We start from the raw sequence: 19,920 nt of genomic DNA, 5'->3' as shown, positions 1-19,920 counted from the left end.
AGTTAAATATTATCTGATTGGTTTCTTTAAGAAGGCCTTATTAATTCAATTCACTGCTAAGCACTCACAAAGATGCCAAACATGTAACTGCTACTCAAATTTTTGTTAAATGTATAAATACTGCTTTGGTTTTACCAGAGTATAGACTGAATTTCACTTTCTAATTCCACACATAAGGTAGTCTCAATTTTCCTCTTAAGATACATTTTACAAATCTTACTTTTTTATAACCTGGTGGTCATTATACATTTAAACTTTGCATTATAAGTAAAATATTGCAATCATTAAAAAATGTAGCTGAAAGCCCTAAATTTAAAAGTATTAGGGGAAATAAGCATTAGTCCAGTTGCTAAAAGATTCTTTTTCAAAAGTCCATTTGATTTCCAGCATACTAGGGTCAAGTCCAAAAAACTAAGAAAATATAACTGGCAAAAAATATATAAATTAAAAAAGATACTGTATGTATATTTAAAATTACTTTAGAAGAATACCATGGATACTGAAGTATCCATTAATTTACTTGACGAAAATGCTAAATTTTACAAAAGAAGTGGCATCGTTAACACATACACCATGGTTTTTTTCCCTTTAGAAATCCAGAAGGGTCACATACCAGAAATGCTGCAGAAATGCCAACATCCTGCTTATGATTAGATGTGGAAGAACTCTCTGTTGCATTCACATTTAAACGATTGGCCCAGAATTCCTCAGCACTGATCACTTGACTCACAACAAGGTCTTTATAAAGCTGAAACAAAACAGGATCTTCTTGCAGCATTCTGGTGATAGAATATATCGAACATATTGAACTTTTAGAATAAAACACCATTTAGGTAACATTCAAAAAAGACTTTAGCCATGTGAAACACCCAACTTTCATTTTGTGATGATTGAGCGGCAGAGGTCATTTAGTTCATTTGTCAGTAATTAAAAGCAAAAAAACATTTTTGGAGGAACAAATGTTAAGTGCAGATAAATAGAAGTCAGTCTGAAGAAGCAAAGGCTAAACTCTTTGAAGGCATGGATTTGGTCTTATTCATCCCTATATTCCAGTGATACAAAGGCTGTATTTGTACTGTACTGTATTCTCTTTCACAAAAAGGTGAATGGGGAAGAGAGATTTTCTAGCAACTAGTTTTTCATGGTGATAAGCACCTGGAGCCATAAGCACAGAAAGATAATTCATCTTATCAGAAATTCTCATTATTTTAGATGTTTTCTCAACTTTTTTACAGTATGACTACTTTCAGGTTTCTTATTCACATACACACTTCTAATGATTTAGTATCTTCTCTGTGACAGAGAACTAGAGAATTAAGGGACCTTATTAGCACCTTCGAATCGCAGTTCTGTTCCTCATCAGACGTTAGGCTTGAGGCAGTTTGTCTGAGTTTATCTCATCTGCCGAAAGCCAACGCTAGCAAGATGCTAAAGTTAATAACCAAACACAGAGGTAAAGATAACAAAGCCCGTATTTTCCTAAACTACACTGTCAAAGCACAAGTGGTGAGAAATAAACTATTACTTGACTGGTGAGAACCTAGTATCTCTTTAAAAGGCTGTTCTTTTCCTCCTTCACCTGTTTTTCTCTTCCAGTTCTTTATTTGCTTTCCTCTTGAATTTGGGCAGCAGCTGCTGAAGAAGGTCTTTCACTGCATCTCGCTCTTTCACTGCTGTGTTTTCATTGGAAAAATGGAAGTTAGTTGTGTCCCCTGCATGCAGGACCAGCTGAAGTTGAATTTTAGCTTTTCCTTCTGGACTGATTTTCTGGCCTAAAAAGAAGCATGAGGCTAGTTAGATAAGGACACTCACACTGTGGAAAGTCATACAATAAGTTACTTCTCTCAAGACTCAGGCTTCCTTTGGGCTTTAGTTGCCCTATTCCAATCTTGATGCTTCAGCAGAAATGTACAATTCTCAAATAATCCCATATAACCAGAGCATGGTTCAACAAATTCACTGCTAACACCTGGCTTCCTTCTTCAGTATCCTTTTTGTGTGGCACTTCTCACCCACTGCTTCCACCTATGGATACTAAAGGGCTTTGTTTTCCACTCAACTGGGCAGCTTTCTCTAAAGCTTTCTAAACAGCCAACTCAGAGTCCTGAATCCACCCTGAACAGCTGCTTCCAACTGACATTATCATTAATAAAAATGATTCGTCACGATTCAAAAAACTCCAAAACATAGCCCATGGCTTAATTACTAACTGCGAAGGAAAATACGTAATTTTACATTTGAGAGATCAGGTGTCAGCACTTTAACCAAGTGATCAAACTTAGCCTCATTAAAAATGGAACAACCTGACACTATGGGCTTTCTGAGGTGACAGAATAGCAACACCACCATTTATGTGTTGTTCTTGCTGAAAATGTCTAACTTGAGTATAATCAAGCCCGTAGACCTGACTTTTAATTTATAAGAAATACAGGTATACAGGAAAAAAATTAAAACCTTGAGGAGACCATCAGACATAATCAGAATGTGTGATATTCTACAAGTCCATACTCTTAAAGAACAGACAAAAGAGACTACAACTACATACATGAACCTAGACTAGGTATTGGTTAAAAAAAAAATCACAGCTATAAAAAACTTTGGACAACTGGGGAAATGCAACAGTGGTCTGGATATTTATTAAAATTTTCTTGGTGTCATAATGTCACAAGCAGTCAAAGTGTACACTCACATAAAAAAGCAAATATGGCAACATAACTAATATTTAGATGGTATACAATATACACGTATACATTGTACTATTCTTTAAAGTTTTCTGTAACTTTGAAGATTTTCATAGTAAGTTGGAGCTGGAAATGTCAAAATATACCTACACAGTAGAGATCTTATATTATTAAAAAGTGGGCCTCATGGCTTGTCTTCTTCATAAGGGAAACAGAGAGGAAGGGCCTTTGTCTCACTAAATGGGTGACTAATGGTAGTATGAACACATTACCTAGAAGCTCTCTGCTCCAAGCAACCTACTAAAACTTAAATAAACAGAAACTTTTCCAATGAAGATACTGCTTCCAAACCAACAGTTTAGATGAAATACCTTACTGCCAAAAAGAGCAATAGGAAGCCAGCCTGTTCCATTATTCCATACCTCCAAAACAAACTGTCACTCCTCTCTACTACCTTTTCTCAGTCACTGCTTTATTCTTGCTCTATCTTAGCTCATGCCTCTGAGAGGCCTACTTTTGAAGTTTAACTATCTAACTGCTAATTTTCACCTTAGTAATGTATTATTGACAACTTTCAATGGCTTCTTTCAGAAATGAGCATTCTTTCAAATATTCAGCTTAAAATGAAAACTGATCTGGTGCAATCTAAATTTGGGTATGTGCTCTCCTCCCCAATAGCTGAGAAGAATTGGTGAAATACAGAAGATGGGCATATTCTTTATTGCATGCTGTGAGTATCACATTATGTGTTTTGCAAAGGTATAAGGCTAGCTTCCCGTTTAAGAGAATTGCTAATACAGGCAGTTCCTAATTTATGAGGCTATTGTAGAACAAATGTTAGTTTGTAAGACTACTATTAGAAACTTGGTGAGGCATTTCTCCACAGAAACAAAGTTTTGAAAGAAAGTAGTGTTACCAGGAGGGTGGACAAAGACCAGATAGCTTAGGCAGTACTGAATTATGATGAAGTTTAAACAGTATTTCCTTTTGAAAATTAAGATTCTAAGTTATTTCAGTGGAGAAAGATGAGGATCTTGGTCGTTTCCAGCAGCAAATTAGAGGTTAAGTCCTTAGGGCAACTGTTCATACACAAAGGACATTTGTAAACTGACCACTTATAAGTTGAGGATTGTCTATGTTTTGAGGTGTCATGTTCCTTGAAATCTGTTCAGGATTTTATCTAGGAGAATCATCTCATATCTAGGAAAATAAATGAATCCATATTAATGGTCACAGTTAAGATACCACAATTTGTTGAGGGCTTTGTTGCCCAACTCCCCTGGGGTCCCTCCTACTCAAGGTCTTTTAGTTAGGTGAATTGCAGAAATCCCTTTCAGAGTAAAGGTTCTAAATCCCAGGATTCACTTGGTGCCTTTAAACCTAATTATTATTGAGCCACAAAGTACCATTTCCTTTGGGTAATAAATTCAAAGTTAATTTTGCAAATTTGAAAAGAGAAGGGGTTTTGATGTTAGCCTTCATACTTGAAAATCATAAAAAAGATATAAAAATATTATGCTCTTTATTCCTCCCATCTACATTTAGTATAAAATTAAGTCTATTTTCTCAACAGATGATGGATGGCCACATAACCAAAGATTAATTAGACGACTTTACTTAAAAGATACAATTTTATTAAGGGCAATCTGGCATCATCTATCAAGATTTTTTAAAAAATAAGTTAATTAATTTATTTTTGGCTGCATTGGGTCTTCGTTGCTGCATGCAGGCTTTCTCTAGTTGCGGCGAGCAGGGACTCCTCTTTGTTGCGGTGTGTGGGCTTCTCATTGCGGTGGCTTCTCTTGTTGTGGAGCACTGGCTCTAGGCGCACGGGCTTCAGTAGTTGTGGCACATAGGCTCAGCAGCTGTGGCTCACGGGCTCTAGAGTATAGGCTCAGTAGTTGTGGTGCATGGGCTTAGTTGCTCCGCAGCATGTGGGATCTTCCCGGACCAGGGCTTGAACCCACGTCCCCTGCATTGGCAGTTGGATTCTTAACCACTGCGCCACCAGGGAAGTCCATCTATCAAGATTTTAAATGCATGAACCATTTGAACCTGTAAGTCCACTGCAGGAATGTATCCCATACATAAAACCTCAAAAAGATATTAGTGCATAGATCAATACTGCAACATTGTTTTCAATAACAAAATTCTGAAAACCTCCTAAATGTCCTTCAACTGTGGACTGGTTAAATACATAAGTGTAAATCCATTCAGTGGACTATTATGCAACTTTTAAAAGAAGGTATGTGTGAAGATGTTTATGTGAGGTGGATTTACACATGTAAAGCTGTACATACTCTATTGTTGTAGAAAAGGCAGGTTACAGAATATATATTCAATGATCCTACTCTGTAATTATTTTTATACAGTTGATTTTTTGACATTATAATAAAAACCCCACAAAGACTGTAAAAGCAGTCTTCTTATAAAGTCACTAACAAATATGACATACATCAGACTTAGTATAGCTGACTTACATTTAATATCTGTATACATATGGCTGATGGTAAATCTATCTTTGCCTTCAGGTGCCCAAGCAATTCTTTCTGCCATGAGGTACAGAGCTCCATCCTGCTTCTTTTGTCGCACCTTCTTTACAATCAGCAAAACTTCTTCAGATGAAGTTGCCATGATGGCTAGAAGGCGCTAAAAAAGACAAAAAGATTTCACATCTCAATTAGGATTGGATCCGTTGACTTGAGTCCCTTCCAAATCTAAAATGAGTAACAAGGAGGGAAAAAACTCTTTTCCCTCTTTCAGAGTTGAAGATAAAGCTGTATGGCGTTATTCCTTTAAAATCAAATTTCATTTTGCTCATACCACAGGTATGAATTTACACAACACTGAAAGCTGACAACACCTGGCAGTTTTCAAACCATTTCCACATATGCTAATCAGAGTATTTTCAATTTATTTTTATTTTCCTGTTATATTATTAAATCTTAAACACATGATTTGACTACAAATATGTGGTCTGTAACCTATATTGCAGAACTTTAGAATTACACAGCACTCTTGGATATTTAGTTCAAATTTGTTTCAAATGAAAAAACTAAGAGCCAAAGGGTTTGTGTGACCTTCCTAAAACCACTCCTAGATCTAAAACCCGGTCTAATATGCTTAAAAATAAAACTGAAAGAATTTAACACTTAACACTTCAGATGCTATCTTCCCCATCTTTTAACAATCAAATGCCTTCAACTGCTCTCCAGTCTAGGCCGAAGATTCATTTGTATATGGCTAATTTGTTACCTAGGAAGAAACAGCTTGGAGCTCCCCCCAACTTCACCCCATCCTGGGAATCTTAACCACCCAACCCAAATCCTAGAGTCTTGAGTGTAGCTGTCTGGAATATGAGGCTGAAAAGGATTTTGAGGCTGTCTGGGCTCAACAGGAAAGATGCCATGATTGATGAAGTCTGCCATGGGCTGCGATGGGGAAAGTTATGGCACAAATGGCACATATATGCCATTTCTGGTGAAGTTATGACATTAGCTTTCATTCCCAAAGGAATGATTTAAAATATAACTTAAAAATATTTACTTCTTCAGGTACAAATTATAATTTCAGAGAAGTTGGCATATCTAGGTGTCATAAGAATTAAATCTGAGCAAACAAGTGAAGCTTTACTGTAACATTTCTTATTCACTGAAACAGTGATTTAAAAATCAAAAATACAAGTAAAAAAAAAAAGAGTGAAATTTTAATTTCTCTGAAGTCGACTACCTGAATTTTGAATAGCGAGATCTTCCCTTTTAGTTTCCTTACAGGCTACTCCACCCCAAAAATGGAAAGGAAAAGGGTCAGTGTGAACACATTTATTCAATAGTTCTGTACTGAGCCAAGGAGTCTAGGGATTACCCGAAGACAAACAAATGTCTGCCAGTAGTGATTTCTGCTTTCAGAAAGCTTCCAGTCTAGTGAGCGAGTGTGTGTGTGTGTGTGTGTGTATACACAAATTAGAATGTGTAAAGTCCCAAAAGGGAGACAAAAAACAGTTCTGAATTAGGACTCAGAGGCAATTAACTTCTTCACGTGAGAGACTTTGTCAAATATTTGTCACAGATATCTTAGGGCAATAAAAAAAATTCAGTTATAATTAACTGAACAAACAAAATGCAAATCACTAAATGCATAGTCCTTAGGTGTTCCGTTTGATGCATTTTGGCAACTGTATACACCCGTGTACGATTACCCAAAACAAGACAGAGAACATTTCCATCACCCCCCAAGTTCTCTCACATCCCCTTCTAGTCAATTCTCTACCTCCCACCCTCGAGCAACTGTTTCCTGATTTCTATCACCACAGCTTAGTTTTTATCTGTACTAGGATTTCATATAAATGGAATTCAGGCACTATGTATGCTTTTGTCTCTGGGTTTTTGCTTAACATGTTTTTGGAAATCCACCACATTATTACATGTATCGGTAGTTTCTTTTTTATACAGAAGTTAGTTATGAATTGGGTCTTGAATGAGGGTTTTGACAGAGAAAAGGCAATAAGCATTATAGGCAAAGATAATGGCTTAGGGCAAAGGCTCCAGACTCTCTGCAAATGGTTAGTAGTCCACTCTGGATGTAGCACAAAGTTCATGATGGGGATCAGTGGGATATGAAGTTGGACAGTTAAGATGGAGGCAGATAGTGGAGAATACCCCCACTATGTGGCAGACAACAGAAAACATCTAAAGATTTGAATAAGGGAGTGATTCGTATTTTAGGAAATTAATCTGAGGCAATATGAGAGAGACTGAAGAGAGGACCAGAAAGGGTCTGAACCAGGCTGGTGGCAGTGAGAGTGGAGAGGAAGAGACAAGCAGGAGTACTGAGGAAGCAAGATGAATAGACACTGTGCTGAAGGAGGTATCACAGCTGCTTGCTCATACCCCACTTTTAAGCCTAACTCACATGAGTACAGTGATGCCACTCACAGAAACAGTAACAAGGAAAAACAAGTTTGAAAGTGAAGGCAAGGAATTCAGCTCTGAAAATGAGTGTGAGGTCCTGTTGAGCCATGCAGGTAGAAATAGTCTGTATTATGTGGGCATTTATAAATGTTGGGACAGAGCCTAGTAAGTTCAGTTAACAAAAAGGGATTTAAAAAATGCCACAATCTCACAACTTTAACATCAATTTTCTTAATTTTAAATTGTGCTTATCTGTACCCACCTTACAAATGTAATCATGAAGTACAGCCAATTATCTTGTTTATTTGTCATTGAAAACATTTTCCCATGTTACTTTACTATCTCCACAGTTTTAATATCCATACATTATATATGGTAAAGGGTCAAAATTCTTAATATAGAATACCATCTTTTAACTGATTTACTTATTTGATGTCCTCCAAAGATTTTGATTAGAGGATTACTGTCGCTTAAAAAGTTTGAAAACCACTGTTTTAAAGGACTATTTTTTTTTTTTGGCTGCGCCGCAGCTTGTGGGATTTAAGTTTCCCGACCAGGGATTGAACCTGGGCCCTCGGCAATGAACATGCGCAGTCCTAAGCACTGTACCGTCAGGGAATTCCTTAAATGACTATTTAATGACATGAAAAGATAAACTGTTAGGTGATCAAAGCAAGCAAAAAAAGCATGTAGTTTGATTCCATATTCTTAAATTTTAAAAAACCTTCTAAAATTTATTGAATGCTTGTAATATGTGCCAGGCATTGGGCTAAGTTCTTTACAGGCATTAGCTCGTTCAGTCCCCAGTTAACAATCCTGAGGTAGGTTCTATTATTAGTTCTATTCTGCAGATAAAGGAAACTGGGTCTGAGAGATCAAGATGCTTTCCCAAAGCATCAAGAAGTAGAACTGGGTTTGAATCTGGGTCAGTCTGACCTTAAGAGTTTCATTATACTATTTTGCAAATATATATGACTAGAGAGACATACACCCAATTTAACAGTGGTTACCTATGGTGATAGGACTACAGATGATTTGGATGTTCTTTTTGTTTTCTGGACTATCTACAATAAATATGTATTTTGTAATGAGAAAAGCAGTTACTAAAAATGTCTTTCCAGGAGTTTATTCTCTATCAAACCACATCTATAAGGTAACATGGGAAGGTGTTAGGGTTGGTAAGAATTAAAACTGTTATTTTCAATTTCTGTAATAAGTATTATTTTTATTTAGTATTAAAACTTTAATTTATAATAATTTTTATAACATCTATGGAACCATTAAATATTTTAATATTAATTTTATAATATTCATTATAATAAACATGTAACTATTAAAAACATTAAAAAACCTGTCTATACTATGTAAAATTAAACTGCATACCTATGAGCCACACTTTATGAAACATGAATTAAAATCTGAGAAAGATAGGAGAGGTGTGTGTGGAGGGGGATAAGTAGATAATTACAGGATAATTTTAAATATGTCCATATATGGAGGAAACACAAGGTTACAGCTGACAGAGCAAGTCACCAACTAACTGGGCTTACGGGCACAAATAAAAAGTGTTAACTTTGGAAAAGAACAAAAAAACCTTTCTGAGATGGGAAGGTAAGGAAGAAAGATGAATGAAGACAGAGAAACTGTAAAGTGGAGAATAAATTAGATTAATAGAACTATTAGAGTTGGCTACTTTAAATCAATTGGGGAAAAACATAGCCTCTTATGCATAGCATGTAAAACCATTCATATTAAAATCTATTTAGAGGGAGCTTTAAAAATAAATCAGAGATAAGTTATTGAACACTGGGAATAACTAGTGAATTGTCTCACAGCTAACCTGCTTGGCAAATTTCCCTGGTCATCTGTAGCACCTCTGTTAATTGTACAAGGACCAGTTTTAGGAAGTTTGATAGAACCAGTAGGACCATCCTACAATGGCTTCTATGATTTCTAGATTTTTCTTGAAGGTGGCTCCTTGGGTGGCAAAAACTTCTTTCTAGTAGAACTCTGTAAGAGCCACAGAATATTTTATGCAAAACATCGGTGCAGTTATATTTAAACAAAGCAGCTTGATGAAGATCTAGCTTTACTCAAAAGATTATTTACTTTATGAAATAATCTGTCACAAGACTTCTTTAAACAGCAAAATCCTCCAGTAAAGGCATTTATTCATTTGCAGTTAAATATTTACTTGCTTGAGGCTAAAGGCACATGCATGCCTTGTGCGGAGCCTCTGCACATTCTCCTCCCTTTCCATCAACTAGCTTTTACTCATTTTCTGTGTACTCTAAGTTTCAAAGTTACCAGTATTCTCCCCTTTACAACACTTATCACTGCTGCAATTAATTAAATTTTTTTTTTTTTTTGCATTACGCGGGCCTCTCTCCGTTGTGGCCTCTCCCGTTGCGGAGCACAGGCTCCGGACACGCAGGCTCAGCAGCCATGGCTCACAGGTCCAGCCGCTCCGCGGCATGTGGGACCCCCCCGGATCAGGGCACGAACCCGTGTCCCCTGCATCGGCAGGCGGATCCTCCACCACTGCGCCACGAGGGAAGCCCTGCAATTAATTTTTTTTAAATTAATTTATTTATTTTTGGCTGCGCTGGGTCTTCGTTGCCACGCACAGGCTTTCTCTAGTTTCCACGAGCAGGGGCTACTCTTCGTTGCGGTGCACAGCCTTCTCATTGCAGTGGCTTCTCTTCCTGTTGAGCACGGGCTCTAGGCACATGGGCTTCAGAAGTTGTGGCTCACGGGCTCTAGAGTGCAGGCTCAGTAGTTGTGGTGCACAGGCTTAGTTGCTCCGTGGCATGTGGGATCTTCCTGGACCAGGGCTCGAACCCGTGTCCCCTGCATTGGCAGGCGGATTCCCAACCACTGCGCTACCAGGGAAGTCCCTGCAATTAATTTTTTTGTTTGTTTGTTACGCGGGCCTCTCACTGTTGTGGTCTCTCCCGTTGCGGAGCACAGGCTCCAGATGCACAGGCTCAGCGGCCATGGCTCACGGGCCCAGCTGCTCCGCGGCATGTGGGATCTTCCCGGACCAGGGCACGAACTCGTGTCCCCTGCATCGGCAGGCGGACTCTCAACCGCTGCGCCACCAGGGAAGCCCAAATTTTTAAAGAAATTCTTTTAATGCCTTTCTCCCCAAAAGACTGCAAGCTTCATAAAGAAGGGCAGAGGCTGCATGTGTTGTGTTCATGGCAATACAGAGCTCAGCAGCATATTTTAGTCCATAGGAATAGTCCAATAAATACCTATGACATCAAGTTAAGATCTGTTGTTAAAAGAATACAGTCTTGGTTAAGACATAACAAGAAACCATTGTACATACATCCTCGGCTAAACTCCAGGAAGCGCTAAAGCTCTCAACTCACAGATCACAGTACCATTCCTCACAGATTCCAATAACTGGCTTATAAGTAAACAGGGATAGGAAGATTCTGAAACTATTCAGGAGAAATCTTTAAATTTCCATTTCCTACATCTCATGTCTCTGCATTTCCATTACCTACATCTCCTTCTCCAATGTGCAGAGATAAATGGGGCAGACGAAAAAAAGGCAACAAGTGAAATATAAACTCCTTATCACTCTCTAAAAGGAGGATTGTTATTAGAGAAAGCGCTTCTGTGTCTGCCAGCATACAAAATGGAGACTGGAATGCTGCTTGCCATCGGGCAATCCTAAAAAATGCTAACAATTCAGCACTACAGGGAATAAGACCTTGGAAGTATGTAAAAAGTGACCAAAATGTACTGTTTTAAGGATAGATACACACATAAAGAAGATATTAAAGGGAATAACTAAGGTAGCAATTTTAAGACTGAGCACTTTTTCATTTTACAGCAGTGATGGGAGAGGCAGGAGGAGGAAAATGTGACAGAGACGCAAGATAGAGGGAAGAGTATGCTCATATTCACTAATAAATACTGCATGCTGACAAAGACTACGATACCAAAACTGAGAGAGGAGCAATCAGTTGGTAATCATAAATGGAGCAAGGAGGGACTATTAGACGGATGCCTGACAGTGTCACATTGCAGGCAGGAAAGAGAGAAAGGAGGAAGGGACAAAGACATTTCTTTTTTTTTTTTTTAATTAAAAAAAAATTTTTTTTTTGGCCGTGCCATATGGCATGTGGGATCTTAGTTCCCTGAACAGGGATTGAACCCGTGCCCCCTACAGTGGAAGCAGGGAGTCTTAATCACTGGACAACCAAGCAAGTCCCCAAAGCCACTTCTAGTAGCAGCATCCATGAAGTAGAAATAGTGGTCAAAATGCTAGGAAAGCTCAAGGTACACCTGACAACATTCTGATGGTAAGGGAAAAACCAGCAGCACAGAAAAGCAGGGCTAAAAGGTGTAAAGACAGCCCAGCAGGGATAAGATATAAGCCTTGAGAGCAGTTCGTACAGGAAGCAGCCACAACTGACTGAAGCTGATCGTTGGGTGCATTCTTTTTAACCAATTCCTCTTTTTGCACCAACCTTCCTAGTATTTTTGAAGAGCCCTCTCTGCATTTGTGTGGATTTTTTTTAACATTAGCACTACTATATGTATTTAATATCACCTAGGAGAGACTCAAAGCTCATCAGTCTGATGCACTGCCAAGTGTTAGATGAATGAGAGTAGCAGAACAGGTTTAATGCCTCCAAATTCTCTCTCCCTTCTTTCCAAATAACAGATTTCGGTTTGCTAAAAGGTACAAAGTTCTTTCCAGAGTCTAGATCTTTTGCAAGCCATAAGCCTGATACTAGAGGTTACCTTCCCCTCTGTTGTGACCTCTCCATCTCATTTGTTCTAGTTTTGATTTTTTAAAATCGATCTTAGGGTTGGCAACTTTGGCTTAGTTACCAAAGCCCAGTTCATGATATTCACACTGTGCTCCAAGAGGGAAGGCTGAGCGCTCCCAAACTCAATTCCACCTTGGCATGCTGCTTTCTATGTTGGGGTTTCTGGTAAGAATTCAACGGGAAAAATTGTTTCACTCTTTTATGCAATCAGTACTCACTGCAAGGTATATTTTAAACCACTTAGTTTTTGTATGTTTTTAAAATGGGGTCTTCTGATGGGCAAAAGGTTGTTTTTATCTCTCTCCTCCCGCCCCCCATTTTACAGACCCTAAAGCGGCCATTTAAGAGTCGACTGAATACTCTTCCTTAGACAATGTAGTCTCTGAGAACACTGGGGAATTTCTAAATTATTTATTTATTTCCATGTGTTGGTGCTTAAAGATGATCAAATTGGGCACAGACCAAAATGTGATGTGTGTGTAGGGGGATGGCCTGGCACACGTGTTAAGAAGCTTTTAAGAGTGGTAAGTTTGACAGGTAAAGCAAAAGGTGTGTGGACACTAGGATAAAAGCTTTTCCCTTACAGAAACCGAAAGACTCAACAGCACATTTTCTAACGGGAAGGGCTCCTCAGCCCCAGAGAGGCCTCCGCGTCCTTCATCCTCATGAGCCAAGTCTGATCCCGGCTTTGAATAAATCTTCGAGTCCCTGCTTTCGGTGGAGAGGTAAGGCTTCCTACAGACAAGGAGATTAGGGGTCGCCTCTTCCTCGCTTCAGAATAATAAAGGGCTACGAGACCGCAGGCTTGGGAGTTGTGGCAACGGCGACAGGGACACAGGAAAAAGGGGCAGATTACGCGCCGTCCTGCGGCCCCCAGGCCTGTCAGCTCTTCACCCGCCCGCCCACCCCCATTCTTCGGTCTAAACTTACCAGGTGGGAGCTACGGCCTTGGGCAAGGAGTAAGTTACTGAGTTAGGTCGAGTCCAGTTCCGCTGCGCTTCTTAGAGACGCTGCCGGGAAGAGGCTGAAACCCAGCAGCCGCCGCCGTCGCCACCGCCTCTGTTACCAGGGGGTCTCGCCTCCATCGCTGGCTGCGAGAACTCTGAAGGCACGTGACCGGAAGTATCAAGGCGGGCCTACGGGGCACGTGACCCCAGAGCGCGGCCGCCATGACACCTTCCGCTAGTTCCCTCCCTTCCCCGCCGGTGCCCGCCTGTTTCATTTCCTCTCGCCGGCTTTAAGCGGTGAAGGTCCCGGGATCCTGCCTGGCTCACCCCTTTGGCCTAGAGCTCCTCCGCTCCCGATCGGCGCTGCGTCTTCGGCCGGCAGCGGCCCGCTTACTGCAGGCCACAGAGAGCGTAATCCCGAGCGCGGCCCGAGGGGGAGGGACCACGCGCCAACAGGGGCGTAACCTGTCACGTGACGAGGAAGTACAGTTAACAGCTTTGTCCCAGCGTCCCCGGCGCTCTGGGATGACGTAAGCCAGGGAGGGGAGGAGCAGGAGGGGAGCCTGAAGCTCAGGTGCGGCTCTTAGTGCGCGGTGAGTGTTAACGGCACCCAGCCGGGAGAGAGGGTGTGACCCATTGGAATTTGGGGGCTACCGGCCTGGAGATGTTGGAGAGGGGCTGAGACCTACAGGCTGTGAGCCTGGCTTTGAAAACTTGATTACCGAGGCACCTTTCAAGAGATCTGAGTATAGTATTAAAGTTACTGCTGTTAAAAAGTTAGGAGTTCCGCTAGTCAGGGAGCTTGTGGTCAGGAACTGTCTGCAGTGGGGTGTGCAAGGCATGCTGAGTGCATGAATGAGTGAGTCGCCATTTCTTGGTCTGAGGTGGAGAGTTGTTCTATGTTACTTGGGTTTAAAGATCCCCGTTACGGGAATGAGGGAATCTCATACTTCCCCTCCGCATAATATCTTTAATTTTTGCTTCCTTTCTTTTCTCTTTTGCCTCCTCTTCCGTCCACGCCCCTAGTGGGGAAGAAAGAAAGCTGTGATTTGCATTGGGTGTTTGCGCAGCAAACACGAGTCCATTAAAATGAATAATTAGTACTAGGACGAAGAGAAAAGCCTTTTCTTGATCCTACTGCTCCTTTAGTTACCATCAAGCAGTGTGGGGAAATGGAAAGGTAATTAGATTTGGACTCAGGATTAGTGGATTCTAGTCTCAGCTCTACTTGTGAGCTCTGTGACCTTGGGCAAGCCAACACTTCAAAAACTTCTTTCATTGACTTTGGTAAGCATTTATGACCACCTTCTATTTGCTTAGTTTTTTGTTAGGCTAACAGTGTGACAGACTTAACAGAAGTAATAGTTAAACTCGGTTCTGCAGGAAGATAGTGTTTTGTTAGATGGAGGAAGATTCAAGGAACAGCATATATTAAACCATGGAGGCACAGAAAGTTTATAGAATGAAAGGTTTGTACAGAGCTTTTTGTTGTTAAACACGTACTTAACAAAATCTTGAATGTATATGTGTATGACGAAATCACTGTGCTGTACACTTGTAACTAACACAACATTGTAAATTAACTATACTTCAATAAGAAATCTTGTTCAAGAAAATTTAAAACATAGACCAAAGTAGACAGGATAATATAACGAACCCTCATGTACACCTAACCAAACTTTAACAGTTATCAGCATTATGCTGTTCTTGTTTGAACAGTTTTAAATTTTCTAGGTACTTTTTATATCCATTATCACATTTATTAATGGCAGCTTTCAATTTGAGCTCGGTTCTACTGTATCTAGGTACTGGCTAGGAAGATTATATTCATTTTATTTGAAAATTTCTTTGGGTTTTAGTTAACTGCTTACTCTGTTGAATCAAAAGTGTGACATGGCACATTGTAAAGCAATTATACTCCAATAAAGATGTTTAAAAAAAAAGTGTGACATGGCTACTTTAAAAACATATCTGGAAAAAAAAGTCTGATACTATTTTAGGATGTAACATAGAAATTTAGTGTCCAGGTCAAGGAATTTAGTGTTTCTACTCTATTCTGTGTATCCAGCTACTTAAGGAGTTTTATGTTCAGTTCTGGAGACCACATTTTTAGGCAAGCTAAAGCTCTGTGTGGAAGGCTGATCAGAACAGAGAGGAACTTGGAAATTGTCAGGTCAGGAAGAACTGGGGTTGATGAATTTTTAGAAGACCTCATAACACTTTTCAAATACTGAAGGACTGTTTTGAAAGGAGTGAACTTATTTCCTTAAACTGTAGAAGCCACAGTTGGAAATAAAAGCTCCAAGTCATCAGGTTTCAGCCCAATAGTAGAAAAAGTACCTTATGACAGTGAGAGCTGTGGAGGAGTGGAATGGGCAGCTTCATGAGAGGGAGCAATTCCTTTCCCTTGCTGAAAATGTTCAGGAATCCAGGGCAAGACTAATTCCTGAATTACGTGGATGTGTGCACTGAATTACCTATGAGTCTTCCACTTTGAGAATTCTGGGAAGTGGGACTTATGCTGGGCCTGAAAGGCTGGGCAGATTTTAGTAAGTAGATCTGGAGGGAAAGGAGTCATTTCAGAGAGTAACGCAAAGAAAAATATAAATTTGGAGTTGGCTTAACACTATCACTAGCAACTTCTCTTGAGAACTGACATTGTTTATGCTATTCCTTTTTCATTCTCATCTCTATTAAGTCTTTTTCAGAAAAATAGAAACTTACTAGGTTTTTTACCCTGTTAGGTCATAATTTCCAGGTCATTCTCTCTTCACTGAGATCGAGACCAAATGGTCTATCCATCTCAGAGATTGTTTTAAGATTGCAAGTGGAAGAGATAGCCGCTGTGGTCCTGATGTCATTCCTTTCTGTCTTCCTTAGGATCTTGTACAGTGATTTTATTTTCTTTTTCTTGTATCTTCAGTCCCTTTCTTTTTAAAAAAATTTATTTATTTATTTGCCTGCTCCAGGTCTTAGTTAGGTCACACAGGATCTTAGTTGTGGCTGTGGAATCTTTAGTTGCAGCATGCGGGAATCTAGTTCCCTGATCAGGGATCAAACCTGGGCCCCCTGCATTGGGAGCACGGAGTCTTAACCACTGGACCACCAGGAAAGTCCCTTCAGTCCCTTTCATTCTAAAGCCCTTTCTTTTAGCTGCTACCTACAAATCTGTTTGCGTCTCCCCTGCTCACAAGGTCGAGAGGTTTTCTCCTTCTCCACCAGATTTCTTGAGTAATTGAAAGGCCTTGTCTTTAGTTCCTCACCACCCCTCCCGCCTTTTCTCAAGTCTTTGTTTTCTAGTGTCTACCCACAGTGCTTCACAGAAATTATGTGATCTCCCAACACCAAATTCTTCAATGCCTTTCTGTTGCCTACCAAATTAAAATTTGTGCAGGTTCCTTAGTTTGAGATTCACAGTGCCTTGTACCTTGTGACTGAATTACTGTTCCAGCTTTATCTTTCATTTTTCTGTTGCTTGTGTCCTGTGTTTCAACCAAAGACTAAATTTGTATTCTCCAAATATATCCTCTGTATCTTTGCTTATTGCTGCCCTACCTGCTACCCTTTCTTTTTTCTTTGTGATAAAACCTACTCAGCTCCAGTGCTACTTCCCTTAGGAAGCTTTCTATGGTTACTTTTAACTCAGTGTGATCCCTGTCCTCTAAGTTCCGACATAAGACCTTGCTTACGTTTCCCTTATGGGTGGGTGGGGTGTGTGTGTGTGTGTGTGTGTGTGATTTGAGTTGTGAGTTTAAGTTTTATTCAGGGTCTTGCTGAGGACTATAGCCCGGCTAACAGCCACTCAGCCCTGAGGAAACTGCTCTGAAGAGGTAGGGGAGAAGAAGTTTATTTTATGTTATTTTATTTTATTTTTAAATTTTTATTGGAGTATAGTTGCTTTACAATATTGTGTTAGTTTCTGTTGTACAACAAAGTCAATCAGCAATGCATATACATATATCCCCTCTTTTCTGGATTTCCTTCCCATTCAGGTCGCCACAGAGCAATGAGTAGAAGTTTCCTGTGTTATACAGTAGGTTCTCATTAGCTATCTATTTTATACATACTATCAATAGTGTATATAGAGAAGAAAGTTTATATATGATTTTTGGCTAGGAAATAACTGCAGTTAAGCCTACATCTTGGTAAAAAATTACTGCTAATCACAAAGAATAGATATCTCAAGTTAATGATTTTAGTGCTTTTCTATGTATGGGAAGGTGCAAAAATCTGGGGTGATTAAAGTTCTTCCTGAGATATACATCTACAAAGGGCCTGCTTTGTCCAAAGCAGAGGGCCTCATCCTGTTGTTAATTTCCTCTCAGAGTGCACTGGTGGTCAGCAACTGTAGTGGGTTATGATGTAACCCTTGTAGAACTGGATGGTGAGCAAAACTGTCTTAGCCATCCTGATTTTTCTGTATCTACAGTACTTAATAAAATGAATGAATGAAAAGGATGAGAGAAGATTTTTCTTAGATTAGGAATTCTCAAATATTTGAGTATAGGAGGACTACTAAAGAATTTTGTTTTTTCAGAACACCATTCTCCTTACAGAGATCAGCTGTATTACCAGCAGAAAATAAGACTATATTACGTGTATGCAGTAAAAAGTATTGTAAGCTTAGATATGGTTTGCCCCTGGAAAGTGTGCTCCATGAACGTTAGGACTTTGTTTTGTCCTCTGTTTTATCTCTGGGACCTAGAACAATGCCTGGCACATAGTTGGTGCTAAGTATATATTTGCTGAATAAATGAGTGAGTGAATACATGTGTTTCTGAAAAAAAAAATTAAAACCACAAAGTATAAATTAAAAACAATTAAGCATAAACAATTGTTTCTGAATTTTTTTGTAGTATTTTTTATTCTCAATTTGGTAGGTAACAAAGGATTGAGGAAAAGTTAAAATTAATGGATAGAATTTTCTTAAATTCTGCTTTCTTCTGGAAACTGGTATAATTTGACACAAATGTACACTTGAGAGTCGTTGAACAGGTAAGAACTCTTGTATTAGTTTACAAAGTCTTCACTAGGTAGTTGGCATTTGGTACCTTGTATTCTTATTCCTATTCTTTCCTATCAGGCCTCTTATTGAAGCTCTTATTCCTCTCTCTGCCTAATTCCCTATGCCCGACTTTTCACTTATTCACAGGCTGGAGAAAGCTATCCAGAGGCCCTTTCCTATTAAGCACGGTTAAACTGTGGGCTGATAACCATTGAATTTAACAAGAGACTTAAAAACAGAAGATTTACAGCTCAAAGAATTGCAGCTGGAGGTGCTATTTTACCACAGAGGAGCTTGACAAAATTTCCCCTTATATCCTGCAAGCGTCTACTCTGTCTGTTCACACTGTTAGGTAAATAGAATGGGATAGGATTGTGGAGGGCCTTGAGAATCTGGATTTCATTCTCTGGGAGTTTTAGGAGTCAGGGAATAATCAGTACCAGCTGATGCTCACCTATAATGTCACCTGCAGTGTGTTTTCTTTCCATCTAGAGGCCAAGGAGCTCCAGAATAGGGATCCTTGTCCCTTTCTTATGTTTCCCTGTTTTCTCCACCTGTTCATTAAATGCTTGCTGAAGGAGTGGTGAGCTTCTTAAATTATATTTTTGCAGGTTTTATTCAGGAATACTGTGCCTATCCCTCAACGTAGTTTCATCTTTCTGGGTAAATGACTTTCGTGCCAGTGATACCAGAGTCCTACAACCATGTTCTTGCAGAATTTGAGTCTCTGGATCCATTACTTTCAGCCCTGAGGCTGGACTCTGCTCGTCTAAAGGTGATTTTCTTGATCCTTTTATCAGTTTTATTTTCACGTTCATATTTTTGTGTGCTCGCAGTTACGTGCCCCCCCAACCCCCCGTTCTTTATGTTTTATAGAATCTTGGGTGTTCTTACCTGTGCTAGTAATACTTCACATAGAAGTAGTATGTTCATAGTGCTTTCTTGATTTATTTCTCAAGCAATCGTTTGAATTCTTCTTTCCCATCCTTGGAAACTATGATTTAGATGACTGAATTTTCCCGCCTCTAATCTTGCTGTCTTCTCTCAGAAAGTAATGTATTCAATTGAAAATGAAATAGTATAAATGAGTATACCCCATTGCATTTTGAGCAACACGAACCATTGCTATTAAACTAAGTGCGTTCCAAAACAAGGAGTTTGATGTACCCCCTCTGTTTTAGGGAACAGAGCTAAAAATTAGCTTTACAAAATTAGCTAAAAATTAGCTCTGTGGGAAGGAGTATGTGCTTCCCTCAAACCCTGAATTCATTTGATAAACTCAGGAATAACATGGTAAAGAACAGTTTCATAACCAATTCCAAAATAATTTCATTCTTATCCTTTTGTTCCCACCCCAAAGCACCTTTCTAGCCTCTGAGCAAAGGGAGAATAGGAGGTAATAGGCAAAGTAATACGGACAACAATTAAGAGGGTTGATATCAGACGTGTTTTAGCTGCAAGTTACAGAAAACCTTCTCAATAATAGCTTAAGCAGTAAAGGTGTTTATAACCTGGTTGGAGGTTATCATTTCTGGGTTTAGTGTAGTGGCCTTTGATATTCCTTAGGACCCAGGCTCTCCATCT

General features: G+C 39.5%; 2 protein-coding genes across 7 annotated transcripts in view; one reads left to right on the top strand and one right to left on the bottom strand.

Annotated features, from left to right (window-relative positions):
* The window catches only part of GTF2H1 (general transcription factor IIH subunit 1), a 33,976-nt gene extending 20,540 nt beyond the window's left edge, over positions 1 to 13,436 (bottom strand). The window contains exons 1-4 of the mRNA XM_082628924.1: positions 13,315 to 13,436; positions 5,162 to 5,330; positions 1,580 to 1,772; positions 614 to 779 (exon numbers count right to left, since the gene is read on the bottom strand). Of these exons, the coding sequence (XP_082485050.1) occupies positions 614 to 779; positions 1,580 to 1,772; positions 5,162 to 5,315 (513 nt within the window). The 5' untranslated portion in view covers positions 5,316 to 5,330; positions 13,315 to 13,436. The remainder of the gene's footprint in view (positions 1 to 613; positions 780 to 1,579; positions 1,773 to 5,161; positions 5,331 to 13,314) is intronic.
* Positions 13,437 to 13,842: 406 nt separating this feature from the next.
* HPS5 (HPS5 biogenesis of lysosomal organelles complex 2 subunit 2) overlaps positions 13,843 to 19,920 on the top strand; it is a 47,534-nt gene continuing 41,456 nt past the window's right edge. Inside the window, exons 1-4 of one of the 6 annotated variants that reach the window (XM_082628913.1) lie at positions 13,868 to 13,924; positions 17,324 to 17,364; positions 18,212 to 18,326; positions 18,948 to 19,111. In XM_082628913.1, the coding sequence (XP_082485039.1) occupies positions 19,004 to 19,111 (108 nt within the window). In that variant the 5' untranslated portion in view covers positions 13,868 to 13,924; positions 17,324 to 17,364; positions 18,212 to 18,326; positions 18,948 to 19,003. The other 5 variants (XM_082628915.1, XM_082628916.1, XM_082628914.1 and 2 more) reach the window with 5 other exon arrangements.

The sequence above is a fragment of the Mesoplodon mirus genome (assembly GCF_964341445.2).
Source record: "Mesoplodon mirus genome assembly, chromosome: 7".
Lineage (NCBI taxonomy): Eukaryota > Metazoa > Chordata > Mammalia > Artiodactyla > Ziphiidae > Mesoplodon > Mesoplodon mirus.
This window is presented reverse-complemented; position numbering and strand designations above follow the sequence as displayed.